Genomic DNA, 25,419 nt, shown 5'->3' with positions numbered 1-25,419 from the left:
CAAACAATGTCAAATTTCTAGGAATACACAAAAGTTTTTAGATTTATGTAAATCAAATTTAAGCAAAAAGGTTGGATATAACCAGAAATAACGACCAGAAATTGCTCGACAAAACAAAATATACAACAAGACAAAATATTTAAGTTACAAAGAAAGATAATCTAGATGTGTTCTAAACACAAAAAAATAGTTAGGATACTTTGTAGCAAAATACCACGGTTTTACCCACACAAAATCTATTTTTTTAAATTACGGTACCTGAAACTTTTAAAAACAATAAGCTGACACAATATAAATAGCTGTTTTCTAATGAGCTAAGTCAATGACTTGACTTAAGTGCACTCAAGTCATTCATTTTAAATGACTTGACTTGACCTAAGTCTTCTGGGCAATTGACTTGACTTGAGTCTTTCGGACAAATGACTTGGGTTGAAATCAATCAAGTGCTTTTCTTTAGTTCAGTTATTGCTCATAATCATGGGAGTTTAACAACTCCAATAGTTTAACGTGGTATTTTATGACAAGAACGTGACTTGAATTCGACTTGCTCTCAATATGACTTGACACTTAACTGGCACCTAGGCATTTTAAAATGACTTGTTTACAACACTGGTATAGTAAATATTTACTAACCTTCTATAAACGTTTGTCGTCGTTTTGTCAGTAGGATAGTTGTATGACACCTATATGGGTGATTACTGTATATTCACCCTATTGTGGTTACGTCAAAGGATTAAATACAGGCTTGTGGAGTCAGGGAAGGACTCGTTAAATTTGGCTGGGTTTGGAATCGGGGATCGACCATTGTTTTGGCATGGTCGAATTCGTGTTGTTTTAAACCGACTCCTCAGCATAAATAACCCGCTTGTAAACAGGCCAATGTTGTCATCATCATGAACGAAATCTTTACTAACCTTGTATCAATGTTTCGTACTGAACCCTGGGTCATATAAAAGTTCACGCTTACAGAAGCGAGCTTGCGTTTCGGAATGTCGAGGTCGCAAGTTCAAATATCACCTTTGGTTAACTTTCTCAGCATTGCTTTGTAAGCAGAAGAATACTTGCCAGTTAACTAATTTTAAAGACTTTTAGGGGTACCAAGTGTATATAAACTGTTGATACCAGGCATAATATTATTCAGAAAAAAGCTCCTCTGGTAATTATATTTCTTTATCTATATTCTTTCCAACAAACTAAGTGTATTATTAAAGGTATTTTTAGTTGGTGTACAACTTTACGAAGGTTAATTCACATACAAGGTTCGTCTTCATCACAATGGGTTGGTTTCACCAGATTTTATTTTATTTACAGGTGTCGAGACCAGCGCGAAATGCAATACCGCTCGTTAACTCGCCTTGCAAAACAAAGAGTGAAAGAAGAAGCACAAGAACAGCAAAGGCGCGTCTTTCAGGTAGGATATCGCAATTTCTTCGGCTCTTTACACTGCTGCTGTAGGTACGACGTCGAAACAGTTTTTTTTTTTATACAAGATGGCGAGTTTAAAACGGCGACGCGGCAAACAGTAAATTCTGCAAGCGATACACACCGGAATTAAATTTTGGATTTCGTCTAGTGTTAATTGTTTTTCCTATTGACGTAAGCAACGTTGATAGCGCTATTTCTCTTCTTGCTCAAAAAGCGCGACTTAGAAGAAGTAGTAAGCATAATTTTTACATTTAAAGTTCAATATCCTAATTTTCAAGTCCAATAAGCAAAATATAAGTATTGCGTTCCATTGAACAAACGAAAAGAAAAAAATCAAAATGCCGCAGAAAATAAAAAAACGACTGGTAGGTTTTGACTCCATGTTTGAAAAACACTTCTTTTATATCACGAACTGAGCGGGCATTTTAAGCGACGGGCCTCATTACAGGATTGCCACAAAATTTTATGAAGCTGTTCAAAAAAAATTAATAGATTCTCAAAAACGTTAAATTTAACGTTTGTTTGAATATTTTTCAAAAACAACACAGTATAAATGCAATAGTCAACAAAACAACATCAAGTTAAAAAAATTGTTTTCGCAACAACTTTCTAAGCACATAATTTTAGCTGGACATAAAAATTTCAAAACTTAAAAAAAAAATTTCAAAAAAAAAATTCAAAAACAAAAAATGACAAGGTTTTCAAACACTTTTCAAAACGCAAATCACTTCTATGACTTTCATATTCATAGACTTTTGTAGCAATCCTGGATTAGCAAGCGTTCGAAATTCATTCGAAGTTTTGGTGTAAAAGCATGGGCGGCGTTTTAAGTGAACGGTGCAAAGCGTCAGCAAAACGTAAAGGTGAACTTTGGAAACGAAACAACACTGCACGATTTCAGCACAAAGCTCGGATAGGCTTCGCAGGCGAGACGAGTGCTTTACACGGCTATGCAAGCGAGCGTCAAGGGTAGTTTCGTGGCAAAACACTGTACAATTGTAGATCTATAAAATTCTTTCACACCTTGGGATTGAAACGTAAAAGGGACAATATTTTTGACGGACAGGCGCAGTGGAAGGGGAACCATCGGGAAAGCTTTCGAAAAGCATATTTATATCGAGTGGGGATAGAAACATGATTGACGAAAAGCAAGGGAACAGAGCGGGGCGGATAAGATAGACGAAGTGCAATGTTTTGTCTTTCAGGATGATCAAGCAAGCCACGGCTAGGTGGCGCCAAAGGGTGGTTGGATGGCAGATAGCCAAAAAAATGTTAGTTGCGAGTAAGGATGCCCGATGTATCGGTATTGGATATCAAATGATCCCGATTGAAATTATGCGTTTAGTCACGTTTAGCGTTCAAGGTAGGCTTTTGCACTCTGAAAGTTGAATTTCTCAAAAAATTAAACTTTAAAAATCGTTAAACAGGCTTCCTAGCTGAAGCATGTGCTTTAACAATGACAAAAAACTATTATTTTCTTTTTGCTCATATGACCACAGTTATAAATATGATGTAAGCGGTACTTTTTACCCAAAATATCGGGTAACGCTTCGGAATATAATAAAGAAGTATAGGACATCCCTAGTTGCGACTTGCGAGAGGGTTCAACGCACACTGTACACTGTACAGTAAATCGACGCAATTTGGTCGAAACGCCTTTCTGCGATGTTCGGCGTTTAAAAAAAAATCGGTAAAACAAGCGTGAAAGTTAAAAAGCAACGCTTCATAAAACGGTGGGATAAAGCGCGTAAGATAAAAACAGAAACGAACGCAAAAAACAACAAATGGGCTGCCGTTGAATTTCGGGTAAATGTAAGGAGCGGGACGTATGCGAGTGCATGGTCGAAAAAGCGAGAGAGAGAGAGATCTACAAGGTAGTCTGGAGGAACCATTCAGGCATTGTTTTCTTGCTGTCTATATTTAAATGTAATTAGAGTTCATTTCAGTTTTACATTTTTCGGACTGAAAACAGCACGATTATTAAGGTACTGTAACTTGTTAATAACAACATCACTAAAATCTCATGCCGACCCTGGTTCTCGCGAACCAAAAATTGTTTTTTAGGAAGTCAGCGTTACAAAAAGTTTAAGAACCCCTGTTTTAAACCTTAATGATGGGAATTGGGTTCAACCGATTTAAAAGCACCGTCGCTAATGGTTACTCTGTAAAACTCTCGGCAAGCTCAAACTTTGAAGCTTACGAGGGTCGCGGTGCACAGGCAACTTATCAGAATCGTCGTTCGCCGTCGTGAGATTTAGCGGTCGGAATATTCCATTGGTTTAACGCCATCGCTGCGGCAAGAATTGAAAAACTCTGGACTTTGGGAGCGCTGCAAACAGGCCAAGCATTGCCGTGGAAAAGGAGGCCGTGTCCCGGGGTCCGTTTATGTCGTCACAGCTGGGTGCCGTTGGGGGGGAGGTGGAGCTAGAGGGCGCCCCCCTCGTCGAGGGCGTGCAGACAGTCGGGCCCCAGGGGGAAAGCCCCGATGAGCAGGGGCGCGTTGACTTCGCAGTCCTGGAGCGACAGTTCGGGTAGTAGGTTGTTGCCCACTGCCGAGGGGTGGTGCAGTTTCAACACTGACGAATCTGCGAGAGGAAAAGTTCGGGTTTGAGCTCGATCGACTTGGGGGTCGGTGGAAATAACACAAATATAGAGTTGGGAACCGAAAACTAGCCAGCAAATGATTAACGAGTAAAATACGACCAGTGGTGTGGAAATAGATAGTTGTTGCAAACAAATCGGCGATTTCAAGATTGAAATAAGCAAGACCTCACAGTTTTTTACTTTATTACCTCATGTTTCATGAAAACTTGGCGCAAACTTACTCCAGTGCTTTTTTGATTGAAAAAAAAGTTTAAATGAAACATGACCAACGCGGCGTAGCAGTAGAATACTATAATTTAGCATTTTAGGACGATTAGGTTAGTTAGACCATTTTTAGGTTAGTGGATATTTTTAACGAACGAAAATGATAAAATGGGCCAAATTTTCTGGTCCCCTTAAAAAGCGTCCTGTATCCTGTTTGCACTATTTTTCGTCCTCTATAAGGATCCTGTCCTATTTTCTCCTAATCGGTATCGCTATGTTTAATCAGGGTCGGCCCCCGACAGAAACGACAAAAGACTGGTCGAAAAGAGGGCCGGCTGGCCGTTAGTGCGCAAAACGGCCCAAGAAAGCGGCCAAAGGTCAGGTGTGTGCATTCAACGAAAGCGGATTACGCAACAGTAAGCAATCGATGTTTGTCTGTCTGGCGGTGACGCGGCCTTTTTTTCTGCGGCAGCCTGTATTTGGACAACTGGATTTTTTCCTAAGATCGTTAAGGTGAGACAAGAATCGAAATTACGAGTCTTTATATTTCGTCAAAATAGACTTGAATTACAATTACCCGCAATATCACTGAATTCCCAACTAGAATTACATTTAATTAATTAAAATAAATTTTACACGAAATCGCATTTTATTTCCTTTCTGTAGTTATGTCACAGAATGATATGTCACGATTGGGCGCCGTACGATTTACTAACATGGCTGGAACCAAGTTCGGATTAAAAGTCTACAAAAACCAGTTGAAAAAGCCTTTTCGTTCAAATGGAAAGTTAAGTTAGAACTCAATTATTTCTTGTAATAAATTAGAAAGATATTTTGTTCTAATTCGTCGAATAATACATCTATAACAATGATCTAGTAGTCCAGCCTAATCGCGGCAGTAGTTAGCCTATAGGCGCCTCTACAGAAGCACAATGCTGGGAAGCCTAGGAAACGACGGAAAAATACACGAGAGAAAAGGTCGCGGTCGCCGTTTAAGAAGCAAACAAGGCACTGGGAGCAGCTAAGGCGCCACCCTTGGCTCCTATCGTTTATCGATTGCTGAACTCGTCTGACATTTTTGCCCAAATGCTGTTCGCTTTTTGTTTTTGAGCAAAAAAGCACAAAAAACAACGGGTATTTTTGGTAGGTAATGGAACGCAGTTTGTGCCAAGTAAGTTTATTTTCACGCTGATAGATAGGTGTTTTGCGCCAATGGCTTAAATGCCGTCTTGCGAATAAGCAAAAATTAAAAAAGACAGGTATTTGTTGCACACTGGTTGCGTCGTTACTGCGTAAGCAAAAATCGCCAAAAACGACAGACATTTGTTGAAAAAACAAGACGGTGTCAAAACGAAACTGTCGCCGATGAAATAGTCTTTTGTTGAAGTTTCATGGCTTGGTCTCTATTATGAAGTACGTACCTCCTACAAAACCCATTCGTGAATCACATTATGTTTGTCATGATTCATGATTGACATGAATACATAAATATGATGGAAATAATTTAACTTGTATGTTAAATCTTAAATATAACGCGATGAAAAGTAATTTCTACATTGTTCATTAGGCATGCCCACGAATTTTGTTTGCTAGCAAAAAGCGTTAAAGTTTGTTTTAACGTGTTTAAAGAAGCACACGAAAGAAACCCAAAAAGCAATAATAAACAAAAAAACATTGCTGTTTTTATTCCTTCATAAGGGGATTTCGTTTTGATCTAAAATAATTGTGAGTTAAGCCTAAATCGGTAAGACAACAGAATGTGAACTGACAGAAGGTCAAACGTAGCCCCAAGTAATAGACAACCACAATGTAAAATGAACCGATGGCAGGTCAACCTAACACTTACAACCACCACATAAGGTAAGGTTGCAGTGAGAAAATACGTAAAACGACTAACCGCAGACCTATTAAAAAGACCCTTGCCACTTAAGATTTGGGATAAATTTACACCATAATCGTCTTTTCGCAACCATAGCAGAAATAGCTTCGAGAAAGCAATTGATCGCAGGAACACTTCGGCTAATATGTGGCAAGAGTACCTCAGTTCACAGGGGCAAGGTACACATACACAAAATACGTTTTTTAGTATTTGGAAACCCCCAAAAAACGGCCTGGATCCCAAACACAAGGCGAGTAATGATTATATCAGACTATAGCTAAGGATATGAAAAGTATTCACATAACAAAAGTTTTAGGCGTTTTTGTTAATTTTGTAGGCTATTTAGTTCAGAAGGTTGAAGTACCGTGCACTTATAAAAGGGGTTTTGTTTTGGCATGCACCAGTGTTTCTTATGCTGGGGTTCGCGACCTGGTTGCGCAATGACCGACACGGCCGACAGTTTTGCCGAAGGGCAATTGTTTGTAAAAAAAATTCCAAGTCGTGCCATTCGAAACGACGATAATTAGGTGGCCTGGATTTTCCTTATTCAGATAGCTTATAAATGATATCACTGGAAGATGCGGAAGACCACGATAAAATTCCCATTTCAAGCTAACGGGCCCTGAAGGCGCACTAATTTCTAGTTCTCAGCGAACACTTGCAAAGTCACGCTGACGAAGGAAAGTTTAAGATACAATCGAAAAAAGCAAAACTAAATCGAAAAAATTTCCAAAAAAATCCGAATGTTAAAAAACAAAACGATTCTGATCGCACATCAATGATAATTTGATAAATATTGAACTAAGTGCAAAACTTAGCAAGCCGAACATCAGTTTGTTTGGATGTTACACGATAAATATATTTCGCTTCTAAAAGCATCATTACTATATTATTTATGTAGAAACAAATTCGAAATGGAAAAACGTGATTATTGAAATACCCTAGGATAGGCCTGTACAACATATAGCCCACGCTCGACTTGTAATGCGAACCACGATATGATTATAAAATTTATTACTTCGATTTTAATTAAGTGCGGACTCACCACAATTTTATAAATAAATTCAATTTTTTGCTAAACCTTATAGACTATTCAAATCTTCAATTAATGATAACACAATCAGAGATATTCAAATGCAAAAGTCTTTATGGCTACCCTGCGTAACATTTCAAGCAGTTTGTTTCGATTTTTCTAAAACTATTGCATTGTATAAAACGATATATCGTTCACACAAACGTTATAAGGTCAACAAAAAATATTTTTCCTTGTTGCTATCCTTGTTGTTCACTTTTACGCTTAAGTAGAACTAAAATTAAAAAAAGTAAAGCTTACCATTCTGCGTGTTCAGTTCCGGTTGCAATAACGACCTGAGTAGGTAGTCGCCTTCGCTGTTGTCTCTCTGGTCTTCTGCGAATAAAATATAAGGCAGCTCGTTAAAATAGGTGGAAGAACGCAAAAAAAAAAATACCTTTAAAGACCTATTTTAAACCAAAGCTATATTTTTTTTAAGGTTTGAACCCTGCTATCACAAAGAAATATCGAGTTTTGCATGGTTTATTCATTTTTTAAAAGAGAGGACGTTTTTACCCAAATTATGCTTATAACTTACGTTGGTATCCGTAACCGTTTCCAGGTTGCAGTAGAACATTAACCATCTGATGCAGGGGTCTTTGATCTTGAAAGGCCCCTTTACGAAATAGAAGTTAACATGAATTCGCTTTTAAAAACGCATCACAAGCAAGGTAGGACTAAATAAGTAAATGATTAATTTAATCGCGAGTATAGATGAGTGGTAAATCCCGCCCATGTGACTAAAGCCTATTCAAATTAAGATTAAAGGAAATTCCCAAATGAAAATCGCATCTCTGGCGTTGGTTTTTGTTCAGTCATTTGAAACATTTTTTTTTAGCTAACAGCTTCTGTAAATTTGGGATTTGGCGTGTCTGGAATATATCAATGCCCAAATAAAGGTAGGTACCATTTCGGACGTTTAAATATGTCTTTATTGATTTTCAACATAATGAGAAGACAGTGAATCTATGCGCATGTTGTACATGGTTGTATTTGGTTCGACAAGCGTTAATTATTGCTTTTGCCTTTGCGTCCGAAAAGTCCCGTCTTGGAGGCTTTCGTTTTATAAAGTTGGCTTACCACATAGCAAAAAAACACACGTACCTCGCTTCTGCGGGTCCGGATCAAGGGCGGCGCGAGCGTTTCGCTCGAAGCAGCGTCGCTTGGCCAGGTGCGGGGATTCGGGGGGCGGGGGAGCCACGTTCCGCTTGCGCGCGCAGCTCTGGCCCGGCTCCGGCGCCTGGTAAGACGTGACGTAGCCGCGCTTGAGGTTGGCCAAATGCTCCCCGAATTCGTCGCCGCGCAGAGAAACCTGCTGGTAGCGCTGGTGACGGCCGAGATCGCGCGCCAGGGACCTGGGAGCCCCAATTGAGGCCCCTAGGGGATCGTCGAGGACCCCAGGGGGGCTGCCGCAGTAGGCACTGTCGCCAGGGCTGGACGGATTGCTTCGGAAGTGCTCAGAGTTCAACGGCAGCTGCTGTAGTGGCTGTTGGGTCTTGCTCGCTATTTGCGGCTGTTGTAGGTGTACGGAAGGTGGCGAGTCAACGCACATTCTTCCCATGCGTTTTCCGCCTTGTTGCTGTTGGCCCTGCAAAAAGTCACGCGCGCTCTGTTTATTAATCGCTTTAAAACTTGTGGCCAAACAGGAAGGGGTGGAGGGCTTGATTCGATGACGTGCCGACGTGATCGTGGTTGCCGGGAAATTCCGCGATAATGCAACTTTGCAAAAACTTTGGGCGGAAAAACGTACGACTTGTAATAAAATACACTATAGATTATAGAGTCCTGAACTAAGGCTTTGTTGGTAGCCGTATTAGTTAAATTCTAAACCTGGAAAAAGATTTTAAAACAATTTATCGTTAAACAGTGCCATCTGATTTCAAGATCGCGTACATTGTCCAATTCAGCGGTTCCCAATGTTCAATGGTTCTTCTTATACTTCCATCGACCCCGTGGCCCATAAAAAACAATATAGAGAACTTTGCCTCTTAAAATTTGTTTCTTAAATAAAGTTATGCAAAAACATACCAGACATAACTGAATTTTAAAAAAATTTTAATTCACGAATTTGGGAAATGTTTTTGAAAAGCAGCCGCACATCTTTCAACTTTGAACACAATATTACGCTTTATTTTCCAAAACCCATTACGCTTGCGCTTTTTTCGATAAGCAACCGAAAGCAGAAAGCACAGGCCTCGACAAACAGGTGAGTAAGACAACGACCGCCAATGACTTAAATGAAAAACTGGTGACGTGGCGTGACGCGATTGGCTGGCGTGGGTAAGCAGAGGTTGCCTGGACGCGAACCAGTGCATGGTTCCCACCTAACTTCACCCAAAAAATTTGTCACTCAAAAGACTTTATAAGAGAAAATTTTTAGGTTTTTAAGATCTAAGATTGGAGCGCTCAACGTTTTTTTAAAATTTAATTCGAAAACAACACAGTGTAAATGCCATGGTCAACACACTTATTTTTAATCGTTTTTTTTTAACAACACTTTCTGAACACCAACTTAGGTTCAAAATCAAAGAAGATTTCTGGAACACATTAAGACATTTTAATACGCAAATCAATACTTTAAACATTTCAAAGTTTTTTAAATATTTAAAGTATTGGGGCAATCCTGCAATGATGCCCTGCCGGATTTGCGTCACGAAAGGAAAAGCTACTTGCACTGCTTGCTGTTCGCTAAACATTTTTGCAACTTTGCTTGGCTTAGGATTTTTTCACGCCAATTTAAAAAACCGGCGCCCAATTGTGCCTGAAAGATTGCGTTGTAGTCACGTATGCGAAACGTTTTCAAAGTGTATTATCCGGGTCGCGTCAGGTTCAAAACCATGGTTCCCAACCTTTTGGTTCCACTTACAAAAAATAATCGCGACTGATATTTCTTTTTAAGGACCTATACTACAATTTTGCAAAACGAAATTTGCATTTATAAATTTTAGAAAACGTTAAATGCTAGATTTTGGTCCAATTAAAAGAGCATGCTTGAACATAGAGATTTTGAGTTTTAAAAAAAATTTAGCAAAATTTCCAGTGCACTCGCGGAACACCTAAAAGCTAGAACACATTTACGGGCCCCTGGTTGGAAACCGACGTATTAAAATAAAAGGGGTCAGTGTGACAAAGATCTTTAGCGTATATGCCGTTGTAGCATTGACTTTAAGATAAAGGAAATTTTGCAACGTTCTAGGTCTTGCAGGCCGCTGCAAAACGGCCGATCACTAAAGCCAAACAAAAATATAAACTCATGGCCAACGCGGCCTTTTTGCAGCGTTGCGCAAAAAATGAAAAAAAAAGTAAAACAATATGCCGGAATAGCCACCGTACATCAATCTCTGCGAAAAAAAAACTCATAGAAAGTTGCACGTCCACCTTGCATTAAATTCCCCGGGAAGCACGTTAAGCAAACTAACACGATTAGTAACTAACGCGGGAAAGTTTCTAGAATAAACAGGAAAGAGTAGGGGCACGGGCGTCTAAGAGAATCGTGACCCAAATCAGGGGTGGAAAGGGGCGGTTACTTCCGCAACGCAAAGATCCCAGTTAAGCTAACCACTTGCTGGGTCTCGGGGGAAAAAGGTTTGAATCCCAAATGAAGCGAGGTATATCTTAATAGAAATAAAGAACCAAGTCTGTGATTACTGATAAAAAATGGCGGGGCTGTTGTTGCGTGAAATGAACAGTGACCCTGTTTGTGTAATCACTTCACTGAATCGCGGATCAAAACTAGGGACCAATAAATTATGAAATACCGTGGAAGCTGGCCGGATACAAGTAAAAACCATGATTATTTAAAAAAGGTCAGTAATGGAAGAAGTGCCAGTAAAAATACGGATTGGGGGTTACTTACTGCCAAACATAGAGATTGTTTAACCACAACTGGGCTTAGGCCATAATAAGAGGCAACAAGGTTAGAAACTCTATTAAAGTAAGGCATATAATGAAACAGATAACGACTAATCGCACTCCAATGAAACAGCCAAAGACTAAGCACGAATAAAAAATTGGATTCAGGGCAGATGGTCCGGCAAAACGCGACATCCCTGTTAGTTCCACCACGTTTCCAGGCCGCGCACGTACAGGACAAAAGGCCATAAAGAAACACTAAATGCACGGCATCGGCATACCGTGAAACAGCTAGCATTTCGGGTCTTGCAAGCGCCTTTAAAAGATAGTGATTGTGTGAGGAGGGGGTGTAGTTCCGGTATAACACAAAAACGCTGTTTATAAAACCGCCTGCACAGCGGGCCAAAAGGGCAAGTCGATTTCGAAAAATAGCTGCCACACGCCGACATTTAGAGGATTTGGGCAAAAGGAGGTCAACCGAACCCCGACAATCATTTCAACGAACACAAACAAAGATATTTATAGGCGTTTTCTTACCTCAAGACGACTGGCGACTTCGGCTCCATGCTGATTGTTTTCGCTGTCTAGTCCAACGTCAAACAGGTCTTCAAGCCGTTCTGTGTGTTTAAGAATAAAAATAAAAGCTGACAATGAGCGTGTAATTACTGATCGCAGAAGACGTGCGCAGCAATCTATAGAAGATGGAGGACAACATGTGGCACATTGTACGGTTACGTTTACAAGCGGCTCGCTATACTGCAAGTAAAAACAGAAAAAGGGGGGTGCCCAGTTGTAAAAATAATAATACCCGATTTATTTGTTCTAATGTAAATATAGCAACAATTTTTAGCGTGGCGCATCCCAAAAAGAGAAAAAAAATGCGGCATGGTAACAAAAGATAGGCAGCCCCTATTGCAGACGTTTCATTGTTAATGATTGCGTTTGTTGAAAGTAAGAGTATTTTTATCCAATTTGCATTTCTCAATAGAAAGACCCATCCAAACAATAATAAGGATGCACCAATAGGTCAAATAAGCGTTACAATACGCAATGAAAGTTGAATATTTTAAATAAAGATAAATGATGTGTAAATACAACGAGTCGTTTCACGAAATGCGTTGACCTAAAATAATAATGAAATTTATTTCTATGACATGTCAACCAAAGTATCTAAATAATAAAGGAAAGAACTGCAAAGCTTTACGTACCCAATTACCCATCGCAGAATAAATTAAAAAGTCCACAATTTAAAAAAAAGTTGCACACCGGTTTGAACCATTAAATTTGTTTTTTAAGGGTATAGGCAAAAACATAAAAAAAACAGCTTAACATATTAAAAAATCACCTTTCTCGGGCAGAGGCACCATCCATGGATCTCCGATGCACGGGGCGTTGTTAAACAAATCCTCGGACAGAAAATCTACGAAGCACAGTTTATGGTTAGATGCTAAACGGCATTAACATCAATATTGGACAAGGTAAAGGTAACCAACAGTGTCCCATCTAAGGTGCGCAATGCGCTGATAATAATCAACAAATCATATAAAAGCAGTAATAAAATGCTTATTTGGCATTTGCAGAATCTATTTAGATTCAGCAATAAACCTGGTCAAGTGCATTGCTATTGGAAAAACACAAAACAAGAAGTAGTGTGAATTAAACGTGTTTGGTGATATAATTCCATAAAATGACATACTTTTCTTACTCTCAACTAGGTTGGCAATTCAGTTTAAGCCTCTGCTAACTCGGCTAGCATATTAAAAAAATTGCCCTGGATTAAATTTTTTTTTGAAGGAATACTGATATAGAACCCATCACCCCTTATAAAAAAGGGAATAAATTAAAACACGTTTCTGCACCCACAGACGGTAACGGCATCAAATTTTAAATGAAATGTCAATTTATGAAGGGCTGATAGGCGTATTGGGTTCTTCTTTTGACGCGCCTGATCCGTTTACAATGGAAATAAGGAGTCTCTTCGGGCGCCAAATTTGCCGAAATGAAATTCAGATCGATTATTCCAGATCGATCCGCAAGGTCAACAGGAAGTCAGTTACCTTGCGGCCAAAATTTACGCCAACAATTTATTTGCCAAAAAGAATGAGCGGACTAATGTAGAGCCAGATATAGCAGCACGCTACACTTGTGTTTTCTCTTTGAAGTTATCAGGTTGTTTTACTGCGCTGTAGTCTTTTGGTGCGTCATTTTACGGGTAACAAAGTTAACTGCGTATAGTAATTGACTTGCTGTACAACAGTGTTTCTCAACCCACCAATTTGGTTGGGTCGCCGACTGCAATGGTTCACATGGTTCGATTTGTTAACATTCGTTATTAACAAGAATATCAAAGAATTTGATAAAAACTGTGAGAATTTATTTATGCTCTAAGTCTTATGTTTTGTCCTTATACAAAAGGTTCTGAGCAAGATGCGCAAAAATCTGAAAAACTGTGGGAGAAATAGGAAGACAGCGGACATATTTTTTACAGTCGTATTAATTCGTGCTATTCGCCTTTATCTTCTATTACAAACTTTTAGTCTGGAGAAAAGGGTCGCCAAAGCTTTGCTGTTGGACTTAACGCTTAGTATTTGGTTGGCCGCGAAAAAAAGGTTGAAAAAACACTGCTGTACAAGGTCATTGGCCACGTGGTGCCTTAACATTCAACTTACTTTACTTTTATGGTGCTAGTCTTTTGTTTTTTTATGATAAACAATATAACCATTTGTCGGTTGTGTATATATCAAATGGAAAATTTGAATTGCTTGATTGTTTGGGTACGTCATACATACACCAGCTGAACTGACCCAATTAGACACAAGCTCATTTAGGGTGAAGACTGAAAAGGCTAGCTGCCTTTCGCTAAGAAACGACGGTCTATATTATTATACCACACGAGTGTTGTAATCGATTGATATTTAAGACAGACCTGGTGCCGAAATCCAATGCGATTGCTTTATAATTATAACAATGGTATGGTCTATACGTGTTTTTGATTTGTTTTATTGGGGGTTTATTGATTTTTAAGTAACCAGGTGCGGCGAATTCAGTGTAATTTGTAATTGCCTTCCATGATTTACACTTTAAAAAAAATTTTGATGAACATTTAGTCTGATCGACCAATTCAAATTGCGTTATACCCAAAAGTTACACGTTTCAACAGATATAATATACTTTTTTTTACCGTATTTTTTGTGCTGATTGTTTAACCTGGCTGGCACACTACATTGGTAATTGCCTTATGACTGTGATTTACACACTTTATTCTTTTTGATGAATATTTAAGTCAGATGAGCCGACTCTACTGGAAATTGACCGTGTGTTGTACATTTGTATGGTTTTTAATGAATATTTATTATAGACTTGTGGGTCAACTATACAATTTACAGTGGCAATTGCCTTATGAGTTTAATAGCAATTATCGCACGCTCCTTCTCGCGAGCCACGTAAACGATTACGTCATAAAAAAATGACGTGGCGTGACGTAACACGCAAAGCGAGTTAATTTTCTCGAATATTCTCTTACCGTCACTCTCGTCCATGTCGGTGAACTGAAGCGGAACGATCTTGCATTCGATCAAACCTAAAAAAGAAAGGAAGTTTTTTAAGTTGGACACAGACTTGGGACAACTAAATAATTCTAGTTTTCTAGTTCAATGCATAAGAGAAAAATGCGTCTAATTCTAATTCTAATCTTATTTGAGAATTCCATATGTGCGATATTCTAGTTCTAATTCGGATTTAACCAAAAAAATTCTACTTTGTCCCACAGCATTTTTAGTATCTCAGTCGAAACAAAGAATTTGAACTAAAACTCTTTGGTCTGAACGACTTGTGTGTAATTTTTGAAAAGCATATAGGCTATGCTAAAAGGAATAACATCAGAACAGGAATACTTAGCATTCAGATTCTTATGAAAATAATGCGATTTAAATTAAATTCATTGTGAATAATAAATGTAATTCTAGTTCTAATTCGTTTTTTATACGAATTTGGTAATTCTAATTCTAATCTAATATGAGAAAACTTAAAATGATCTAATTATAATTCTAATCTAGTTTGGAAAAAAATGAAATGATTTAATTTTGAAAAGCTAAAATAAATCTAGTTGTCCAAGTCTGGTTGGACATATTCACAATTACGGCGGTGAATTCGAATATAGATTCTGTAGCACAGTGTTATAACAACTGTTACTAACTTACCATCATTGTCGTCCAGATCTGAAAATTCGAGCGGCACAACGCGACATTCGTTGTAGACTGGATCCTCCATTGCTGTTTAAACAAAAGAAAGACCGTTAGTAAGCCAAAGTTGACCAGCAAAGCTAATAATGGGTTACGTTTATCAATGTTGTTCAATATAAACAGAAGCCGGTGTGTTATGCAGTTCCTTGTCAATTTCAAAGTCCTCGGTTGTCGTAAGCTTATAAAAGGGTGTTGTGTCTGCCTTAGGGGCAGCGTCCAACGCTCAAGGTTATGCTTTTAAAGAAATCGTAGCTCGAACTGCTGGTTAATGGTTAATTCCGGTGGGAACACAAAGGCCTTATATAGCGGGACAGCTTCATTAAGAGCGAGGGTTGACAACGGCACACGAAGCGTTTGTGCACTGATACGGATTCGTCCACTTCATTTTAACGAACAATGGAATCATTTTTATCGACGTTTGCCCAAACGATAAGGCTGTCAACATCGCGGTCGATGCTCGTTTTTTGAGCAGTTCAATTAATATATTAAAGCTTTTCAGGGGGCCGTTTTAAAACGGACTTGGTACGAAAATCGGTACTTACGCCGCGACGGTGCGATTTCGCTGAGGCTGTTTTCCAAATAAGCTTTTTCCACTTCTGCCTTTTCCTGCAACAACAAGTTCAGCCTGTTGAAAGGGAAACAAAACCATAGGACCGACAGAATGCGGTGTCAAAATGTAACCAACGTTTCAATCGTGTCGTTTTCTCTTTCTTAAAACTTTATGAATTCCTCAGACCTCTAGTTTTTTAAATAACTAACATTTAAAGGTGTTGCAAAATACAAATAAATTCGGTGTTACAATGTAGGATGTTTAAAAGCATGCTGTTTTCTCTTAAAACTGTCTATAAGAATTCCTTAGATTTATGTTTCTTTAAGTAGCTAGCATTTCAGAGTGTTACAAAATACAAACGAATTTGGTGGAATAAGGTAATTTATAGATCGTTTTGGTGGATTTCTACTACAGACGTCAAACAATACTTTTGACCTTTAGTGTCCAGGCAAATGCTTTAGCCCTCGGGCATGTAGACCTTTTGGCATAAAATTTATTTGTTTTCACTCACAATAATAGTAGATCCCCTCCCACTTTTACGGTTAAAACGTACGAAAGGCGTTATAGTCAAGTGGAACAAAAATAGTACGGTTAAAAATACAAAAATTGAGTGCCGGATTCAGTGAAACAGACCGTGACCATCTAACAAAATGCTAAAAAAATATATGGAACTAATAATTAAAACTCAACAAAGAGCTTATGACAGTTAGTGAACTATGGACAGGGGAATCCTATATTGCTCTCGATTGTACAATCCGTTCGCTTTTGTTCATTATGTTACACTGCTTGTGAGTTCTTAAAGTGATCTACAACCGACAGTCAGTGATTATCGATCGTCAAAGGCAAGTTGATTGGGAAACGAGCTCAGGAAATTTGAGCGTTTACCCTTGGCAAACAACTCAAGCTTGGTCAACTATTTACCAACCACGAGTTTGAGCTGTCATATATACCTGACTTAACGAGGTTGCCACACGTTTTTATGAAAGACATTCAAAGGCGTTTAAAGCAGTTTCAAAGAAAATTTATGGCTGTTCAAAGACCTAAAATTGGATTTATCGACGTGCTTCGAATATAAGATCGAAAACACGGGAGTATTTATAAATGCCATGGCAAACACTGTAACACACAGTTTGTTTTACAACGACTTTCTAAACACATACGTTAAACATAAAACAATAGAAATACTGTTCACATTTCTCCTGCCATCTTATAAAAATACTGACTTTGATTAGGACAGAAAAGTCTACAAATATTTACAATGCCAAAAAATTGCAAAACACAACGCTTTGTTAAAAAATCCAAGGATTTTCATTATTCAAAAACTTTGTGGCAAGCCTGCTAAACGCCACAATCTGTGTGTTTGAATCATGTTCTATTAGCTTGACATAAAAAGCGAACGCACCTTTTCGTCCACGTATGACATGAGGCCGGTGCAGTTCTGTTGGTCCACAGAGAACACGTTGTGTGGAAGAACTGGTTCGCTGCGAATACAGGAAGAATAACACGTTAACAAGATTTAGGCGAACTACACGGGCCAACAGATCAACAACATTTACAACAGCATCCGCGTAAACAAAATATAAACCCGCACAGCATGCTGTAATTCGGGTAATTTATCTAGCTTTGAGTTTCAGAGGCAGCATGGGAAATTGACTTTATAGCTTTTGAACGAATTTGGCGTTGCAAAAGAAGAGAAACGCAGAGTTTATAAAGATATGGGCAGAACAGGGAATTTCAAACTTAATCGTTTGACTATGGTTAGGATCAAATTCCACAACACTAATAAATGAAAGTACGCAAAATGTTCAAGGTCCACTCAATAAAACAATGGAAATTTAAACATTTAGTTTTTACCCAGAAAACTACAGTCGTTAATGTAATGCCAACACAGCTGACTACAGTATCGCCAAGACTTTACAGCACAAAGAAGTGAAAACACTGTTCAACGAACTGTCAACGGCAAGGACGGCCTACCTCAGGACGAAGTGAACGCACACAATACATTGCGGTTTCTGTTTCTTGGGACACGGTATGACGGTGGCCTGCGTCACCACCCAATGGTATCCCCCGGTTTTGGCCAGGAAGCGATACTGCGTGGTTTCGATTTGGTTGATCCGATACACTGTTTCACATAAAAAACAAAAAAATTCTAAAAAGGATAATTTCATTGAAGTATGAATTCTATTGAAGAGTAAAAAGTAGTACAGTGATGGTAGACTGTTTAGGGTTTTGGCTTCAGTAGGAAAATAAATAGACCGAAATACTTAAATCTAAATAGGTAAAATAATCTGTTGAGGATATTATAGTTCCGTTCCTTTATGCTAAAGCAGTGGTTCCAAATCATGATCGTTTCGACCAACAAAACTTTTCCAGAAGGTCCACGATCATACTGAAAACTCGCATTATTTCAAATGAAAAGCCATATTGTATGTTTTGAGCATATTGTTCGACTACAAATTACATTTGAAGTAAGTAGATATACTTTATTTATGGCTAGGGTGATTATAAATAAATTAAAGGTCTATAAGCATGACAATTGCTTAACAAGGTCTGTGAACTAAAAGGTTGGCAGCCACTGCCCTTAAGAAATCTGTTCAACTGTATGTGCTTAGAGATGTTAATTCCACGATATACGTTATAATCATACTACAAGCCTAATTACTACATCACAAAACTTGACGAGAGAACTTACATTTATGGAAAAAATCTTCAATTGGTTTGATGTCCAGGACATGACAGTACTCATAGAAGGACTTGCCCAGCATGTCGCTCTCATGATAGCCGAGAAGTTCGGTTATGCTAAAACAACACAACAGAATCTTTTGAATCCATGCTCTTATTTATGCAGAATAGTATACTATTATAGCCACATACAGCTTTTGTATTTTGGCAAATTAAGCTGGGTAATCGATCTCGTGAGATATGAGAGGGGAACTTATTCACTTCATGGCATGTCACGGTCAGAACAGATTGGCGGGGATTTTTTGGCATAAGGCAAGCTGCCGATAGAATTTGAATGACTGTCGCACAGTTCACGGCTGCACTTCAAAGAAAGGAAGGAAGGATCCAGAAGGGCAAGGCAATCTGCTAAATTATCCTAGCTTGCTTAAAATCTACATTGTGTTGAATGCCATTACACAATTACAGCTGTACAAATTAAACAGGCAAAGGTGGCTTACTGAACAAATAATAAGTAAAGGACAATCAGTTGAGGTTCATTTGTCGCAATACTGTGAATTAATTTCGCCACACGGCAAACAAGCAAATGGCAACATAAAGATATATTCAAAAATAAATGAAATCATCAAAAATACTAGGCATTTTATCAGATGGCTGTAATTCTTTAGAGTTATGTATTTAAAACTGAAAAAGTTTTAAACATTAAAAACTGAAAAAAAGCAATAATAAAACTCATTTTTTTAAGTAGGCCACATACCTTTGATCGCAGTAGGAGAACTTCATGTCAGGAGTGTGCTGAGTGAGAAAGGTTTTGCTGTCCATGAAATGCTCAATGTTAGAGGGGTGGGGAATGGGTTCTGCTTGGACAACAAACAAGCCGCCATCGTTGCCTAAAAAGTTTAAATAGATTAAATCAACTGACGACTGGTTAGATCACAGTATCAGATATCAATGTACAATCAAATATTGAATACTTTAAAAAAAGTAATCTACAAAACAATTGAAATCCTTTAATATAAAAGAGTTTGTGCCCTTCTAAATCCCAAATTTTCTTATTGGTTGAAGGTAGTTAGTTAAATAGGCTGATAAAAGTTAAACAAAAATTTCTGATTGCATAAAATTTAAATCAAACTAAAAACACCAGCCATTCATTGTTCACCAAGCAAGAATAGTACATGGTTAGATTTAAAATCATGAAAATGGCTATTATTCATTTTCAATCCTCTTAGAACAAACACGTTAATATATTTAGTTAAAGTTATACAGATTAAAATGGTATTTTTTGTGTGTTGCATCCCTGATTGTTACCAAAGCAATAAACCTCCTCGTTTTTATGGCTTTATTGTAATTGTAACACATTTACATGAAGACCATTGCCTTACATTGTATGTACACCCCAGGCCTAATCCTGTTAATATCAACACGCATGAATGAATTTTTCAATCAATTAAATTCAGACAGCATAAAATCGAAAACAATAGGCGATTAAAACTAACACAAAGATCGTTTGCCCACCTTTTGCATTCTCCCGAAAACCGGTGCACTGCAGCACCTAAAGAAACAAAAACACAAAAGGTTAGAAAAGTCAGCCGATCGACCGTAAATTTGATTGAAAATATCGCTAGAGATTAACAGGGCATAATGGCGTGATCACAGCAGGTAGGGTTTGGTGTTCTTAAAAACGCCAGAGGCGGTGTTAAGCGTCAGCGAAGTGTTTATTTGGGCAACGGTCAAAGCCCTTCAGGCGGCGACAAACACGAGCGAGAGAGGAGAAAGGGAAAGAGAGAAAGGGAGGTGAGAGAGAGAAAACAAAGAGAAAGGGAGAAACAGTTTAGAAGAGAGAGGGTTGGAATAGAAAGAGAAAATCATAAAAGAGAAATAGGATCCGTTCTCTTTCCATTCTCGAAGATTCTCGTTTTATCACCGGTTTGCTCGCATCGTCCAAAATCGAAAACAATATTTTGCAGATGGACGCTGTGATGTCGAACGCAAATACACTTTTAAGCTGGTTGTTTTTCAGCAATCGTGCTGGCAATGAGCTATAACGGTTGGCGCAGCTAACCATGGCATAGCCTGGAGATAAAACTTAATGTCAATGCGCCCATTTAACGATATGCAAAGATTGGGATTGGTTAAGATAAAAAAAACATTGTTTGTAATGGCAGTGAATTTTACAAAAATATGGGTCAGTCGTACCTTTTCACCATGTATCGCAAATAGCATTTTTTGTGGGGAAGTAAAACCATAACTTAAATTTATATATTTGGCCCTAAAATGCAAATATTAAAATATTATTGAAACCACTTTTACTCAGAAAAATTTGCAACCCAACGCAAATCGTTAAAAAATGTACTGTAAATCACGAATGTGCTAATCGTCGCAAAACTTGTTATTTAAAGAAAAAATATAAAATAATTTGTTTTAAGCTATTCGTCTTAATTGCTTTGGTGGAATACGATTTATGCAATAAACCACTTTTAAAACTTCGACTTCAACGCTTACGCAAAATACAAAAAAGCGTTAACCACAAGTGTAATACAATACGGCGTCAAAAACTAAATTGAGTTTTTAGCCTCGGCATTATAAATTTACCAAAGCAAAATCTCGGAAACCCGCGCGGCGTAAACACGAGTGCTATGAATATGCTCAGCATATTAGCGGAATTGACCAATGGTGAGCGCGCCACGGGCGACCCCGCCCACATCTGGCCTTCTGTACCCAGGGGTAACGAATGACGTAGGCACCGGGTCGGAATGTCCGGCTTCGTGTCCCACTTGGGCCACAGCGGCGGCGTCAAAACAAAATTCCTTTCGACTTGCGCCTGGCGGTTGCGCAATTTGCAAAGACGGCGGGCGCTATGGGACGAACGTCTGCGACCTGTCGTCGGACTAAAGGCGAATAACTAAAATGACGACTTGGTATTTAAGCAATTAACACACATGCAAAACTCATGTGTTTTTTTACACATTAGGTATACCCGAAAAACAATTTTTTACATGTTATAAAAAGATAATTTGAACAACGTTTATAATATAATGTTCTCTGATTACCACTTAAAACGAAAACCATAGACGATTGATGGCGAACTGATACCAAATCAGACTGTGACAACAATCTAGAGCAATGGTTTGTTTATTAAGTGTGAGGATACTTTAAAAGTTAAATTTTACGTGTCACAGAAGAAAATTTTAGACAAAATTGATATAGTATCTTTGATGACTTCTTAAAACGGATTAAAAAATGTCCGATATTGGAAAAAGACGTAGAACCGTGGTTGAACAATGGGTAATATCCACAAAGTAAATTTTACGTTTGACTTAATTGCTATGATATCTTTTATTACTACTTGCAAGTCTTAAACAATTTAAAATCCAAATGTTATTTAAATGCAACTCATTATTATATTTTTTTTGCAACTTGCTTTCTTGTAAAAAAAAAGAATTTAAGCTGAAGGGTCCTTTCGATAAGAGCAACAGAATAAAGAGTAGTTAAAATATTACGACCTTAAATGCTAATTTCAGAAAAAAAAATTTTTTTTACACAAGTTACGATGAACAGTAAACAAGTGATACAAAGCAAAATACAATAAAAATTTGTCACTAAAACCATTAGGTAATGTCTTGCTAATCAAGGTTTTCAGATCCCTTAGTAGCAAACAACAAACAACTGCGTAATTTCGGTTTTTACCACGATTGCGAACGCGGGTTAGAAACAGCACACTTCGGGCAACGCAAAACGGACAGCCCATTGATTACCGCCTTAATAGTGATTGTTGTGCGGAAGTCTTTAACGACAAAAACAGCAGCTTTTGAATTGCGGCTTTGCGCTAAAGTTTGCGACTATTCCAAAACCACGCTTAACGCGCAGTCATGCCGGTAAGAAAAAAAATGCGAAACGAAAGACTCCCGGACAGGTTAAAAGAGATAAACGCACACCGCCGCTCTGACGGGCCAAGCCGGATTGATTCAAGGAAAGCTCAAAACAGGACAAACACCGGCCTAAATCCTAATTGCATTGCAGCGTTCGGCGATGGCATGGAGAGATAGAGAGGTGGCCTGACACGGAGGGGAATCACCACGACGTGAATGCTCCCAGCTACTGGCTACATCTAAAATTACACGGCTCCATTTCTCTGTCTTTCTCTCTCTCTCGCTCGTTTTTTCTTACTTTCCTACTCGGAGCAGTGACGTATGAGAGAAGGCGCAGAGTTTAAAGAGAAAATAAATGAGAGGTGCGTACGTGCAGCTAATTCGACGGGCAATGGCCGCTCGAACTAGTCGAACAGCAGCCACAGTAATCGCTTGTAACTGTCAGTCAGCACCAAGTCAAAATCGCCAAAGGATTTCATTCTCACCTTAAATCGCGATGGTGGCTGAATAGCCAGCCATTTAATCAAAATAAGGACAAGCTATCAACCCCCAAAACCAACTTTAAAAAATTTAAATGTGGTATTGCAAAACGCTTAATACAGTTATACAACCCTATCATAACTGATTTAAACTAAGGTGCTTGAAAAGCAAACGGCAAATGCAAAAAAGATCGTGACATTTAGAATAAACAAGACGACACAGCAGCTAAAATAAGGCAAAATCTTAGCAATTAGGAAGGAATGATAGTCATGTTAGTAGCAGCGCTCCCATACTTAAAAATTTCAAAGTAGTGTAGAAGAATGACATTTCAAGTCCCTACTTATACAAACATTCTAATCACAGACTCTAGAAGCTTCTTCAGGGATTTAAAAGCTCGAGAAACAGCAGTCTATGGACAATCGGTTTTTCAAAACAATGTACAGCGCAATGACGACAGTTAAGTTTCATGTGTCGCAAGCCCAAATAGGATTGCTTTCATTTATGAATGAACGCACGGAAGGCCATGTCCGAATGGGATCGTCTTACCTTGTAGGCGGCGGATTTAAGGTTGATGCTCTTTCCGCTGACCGTCAGCGTGCTTTTCATGCGCAGAAAGAACGACCGTCGCGACTGGATCTCTGCCAAGGATAAAAGTGGTAAAAAATCAGTTAAAATCACAGATTTCTCAACTTTTTGCTTGGCACCCCCTTTGATACTGTTTATTGAAACTCGCGGCCTGTCCTTTAAACGATATGTTTCATGGCCACAAAGCCTGTGTGATTTCACTATTACTGTTAATTCGATATGACCTGCATTATACAGCGTCAAGGTTTTTCAATTTGTATCAACAGCACACAAGAAATTAAAAACAAACTGTTGCTAATCAGGCTTTCACAGGAAGTCCCTATGTCCCCTTGATAACCCTTTCAAGCTGCACTTTTGAAAGCGTCCCTAGCTTAAGAACGCCTGGTTTTAAGCTTTGATTAAGTATTATATTCTAATCTCAAAAAAAAAATTATAATGTCTTTAGAGAGGGTAAAACCAGCGTATTACACAGTGACACACTATATTTTTAGTGTATGTTTATGCTATGATTGACACACAGAAATAATAACTTGACATTACCAAAACGTAATCTCACCCTTTGTATCGTTGAAGCACTCCCTCACTTCATCATGATCTCCCTCGTGGACAAATGAAAGAACGCTTTGGCCGACAAGATCAAACTGAAAAGAGTTCAATACAAATCATGAAGCAATGTTGCTATAAATGTTGAGCTAAACACCTACGAAGTCACTGGCCTAAATTTACCTTGGAGAGGCCCAGATAGGCTTTCACATTTTCCGACACAAAGAGTATATCAAAGTCCGAGGATAAAACAAAAAGAAAGCCGTTCAAAGCGTTGACGAAATCGTCGCTGGCCACTAAGTGTGAGTTGTCAGCTAGAACCTCTTGCTTCACAGTTAAATCTAAAATTAAAAAGTTTTAAAATTTACTTTTGTAAAATCCTTGAAACTGGTGGTTGAATTAGCTCAAAATTCAAGAACCAGTAGAACCCACCTTCTTTATCTAGTGTGTAAGGATTTGCTGGATCCCTGATTAAACTTTGTCTCAGTCGGATAAAGCTGTTTACCAGTCGCATAATGGATGAACTGGAAGAAAGAAAGGGTGAAGGATTAACATATGAACAGGGAATTTATTATGTTGGAGAAAATGCACAGTACAAAAGTTGCAATTCTGTTTTGGGGGATTGGGTTGTGTTTTAATGAAAAAAAAAACTACAAAAATATTTAACAATTGTCATATTTGCCACTACATTTTAAGAGAAAACGCACTGGATTATTACAAAAATATGTGCCAGCGGTGGAGAACAAAATGCAGAAATTTATAGCAACTGTTTTTTAAACAAAAGGCACCTAATGTGACATAAACAAGTCTTACATACATACAAAAGACTGTAATACACTAAAAAATCTTATTCATGATACAAAAACATGCACTTTCGATGGCCATTAAAAAAATTACCGGTCAAGGTTGCTGACAAGGTCGTGTGGCATTGGGAGCATGTCCGTGATCTCATCGAACATTTTCGACTCCTTGTTCCTGCGGTGCCTGGCTGCATTTCTGCTCTTCTCCCTTCTAATTTGCCTGTTTTAACAAAATTATAGTTGAGAACCGTTTAAAATTTCAAACATTATTTCAAATTTTTTAAAATTTTCAAAAAAAGACAGCTAATATAATATTTCTTTTAAGTTAGGAAGTCGGCAAAACAATATGTGCGGATTAACATCATTATAGAGCTTTGAAAGTTCAGAAAAGGCAACTTACTTTTTGACATTTGTTGGCTTCTCGTCAAACATGCACAACATACTTCCTTGTAGTTGGTAAGCTTTCACACACAAAGAATTTTAACGAAACTGTTTGGGTTCACATCACATATCTGCAAAACAGTTCAGCATGCATATTGCAATTAATAAAATTTAAGAAAAGTTTTGTCTGTCTATTTGTTTGAATTCTTATTCATTGCAGCCTGCAATGTTGATCCTTCACATTTGGAAGACTTG

At 38.2% G+C, this 25,419-nt stretch overlaps 1 protein-coding gene across 1 annotated transcript; it reads right to left on the bottom strand.

Annotated features, from left to right (window-relative positions):
• Window positions 1-1,286: 1,286 nt before the first annotated feature.
• LOC146167080 (uncharacterized) lies at window positions 1,287-25,323 on the bottom strand. Its single transcript, XM_083396145.1, has 20 exons — window positions 25,184-25,323; window positions 24,881-25,003; window positions 24,416-24,507; window positions 24,167-24,324; window positions 23,997-24,081; window positions 23,402-23,493; window positions 20,022-20,058; window positions 19,264-19,396; window positions 18,520-18,626; window positions 17,802-17,949; window positions 17,230-17,308; window positions 15,820-15,883; window positions 15,236-15,307; window positions 14,560-14,616; window positions 12,382-12,456; window positions 11,574-11,653; window positions 8,289-8,772; window positions 7,723-7,800; window positions 7,446-7,520; window positions 1,287-4,010 (listed from the first exon to the last, which is right to left on the bottom strand). Exons 1-20 carry the CDS (start codon window positions 25,222-25,224, stop codon window positions 3,850-3,852), a joined length of 2,241 nt encoding a protein of 746 aa, XP_083252271.1. The 5' UTR covers window positions 25,225-25,323; the 3' UTR covers window positions 1,287-3,849.
• Window positions 25,324-25,419: the final 96 nt, after the last annotated feature.

Source organism: Ascidiella aspersa, chromosome 1, assembly GCF_963924565.1.
Source record: "Ascidiella aspersa chromosome 1, kaAscAspe10.2, whole genome shotgun sequence".
Lineage (NCBI taxonomy): Eukaryota > Metazoa > Chordata > Ascidiacea > Phlebobranchia > Ascidiidae > Ascidiella > Ascidiella aspersa.
Note: the sequence above shows the minus strand (reverse complement) of the source record. Positions and strands in the feature narration are given on the sequence as shown.

Excerpts from the sequence above, each read along its gene's own strand:
- LOC146167080 (XM_083396145.1), bottom strand. The coding sequence starts at position 25,224 with ATGTTGTGCATGTTTGACGAGAAGCCAACAAATGTCAAAAA. Across the intron at positions 24,082-24,166 it reads CCTATCTGGGCCTCTCCAAG|TTTGATCTTGTCGGCCAAAG; the intron begins GTAAATTTAGGC and ends AACTCTTTTCAG. Across the intron at positions 23,494-23,996 it reads GTGCTTCAACGATACAAAGG|AGATCCAGTCGCGACGGTCG; the intron begins GTGAGATTACGT and ends TATCCTTGGCAG.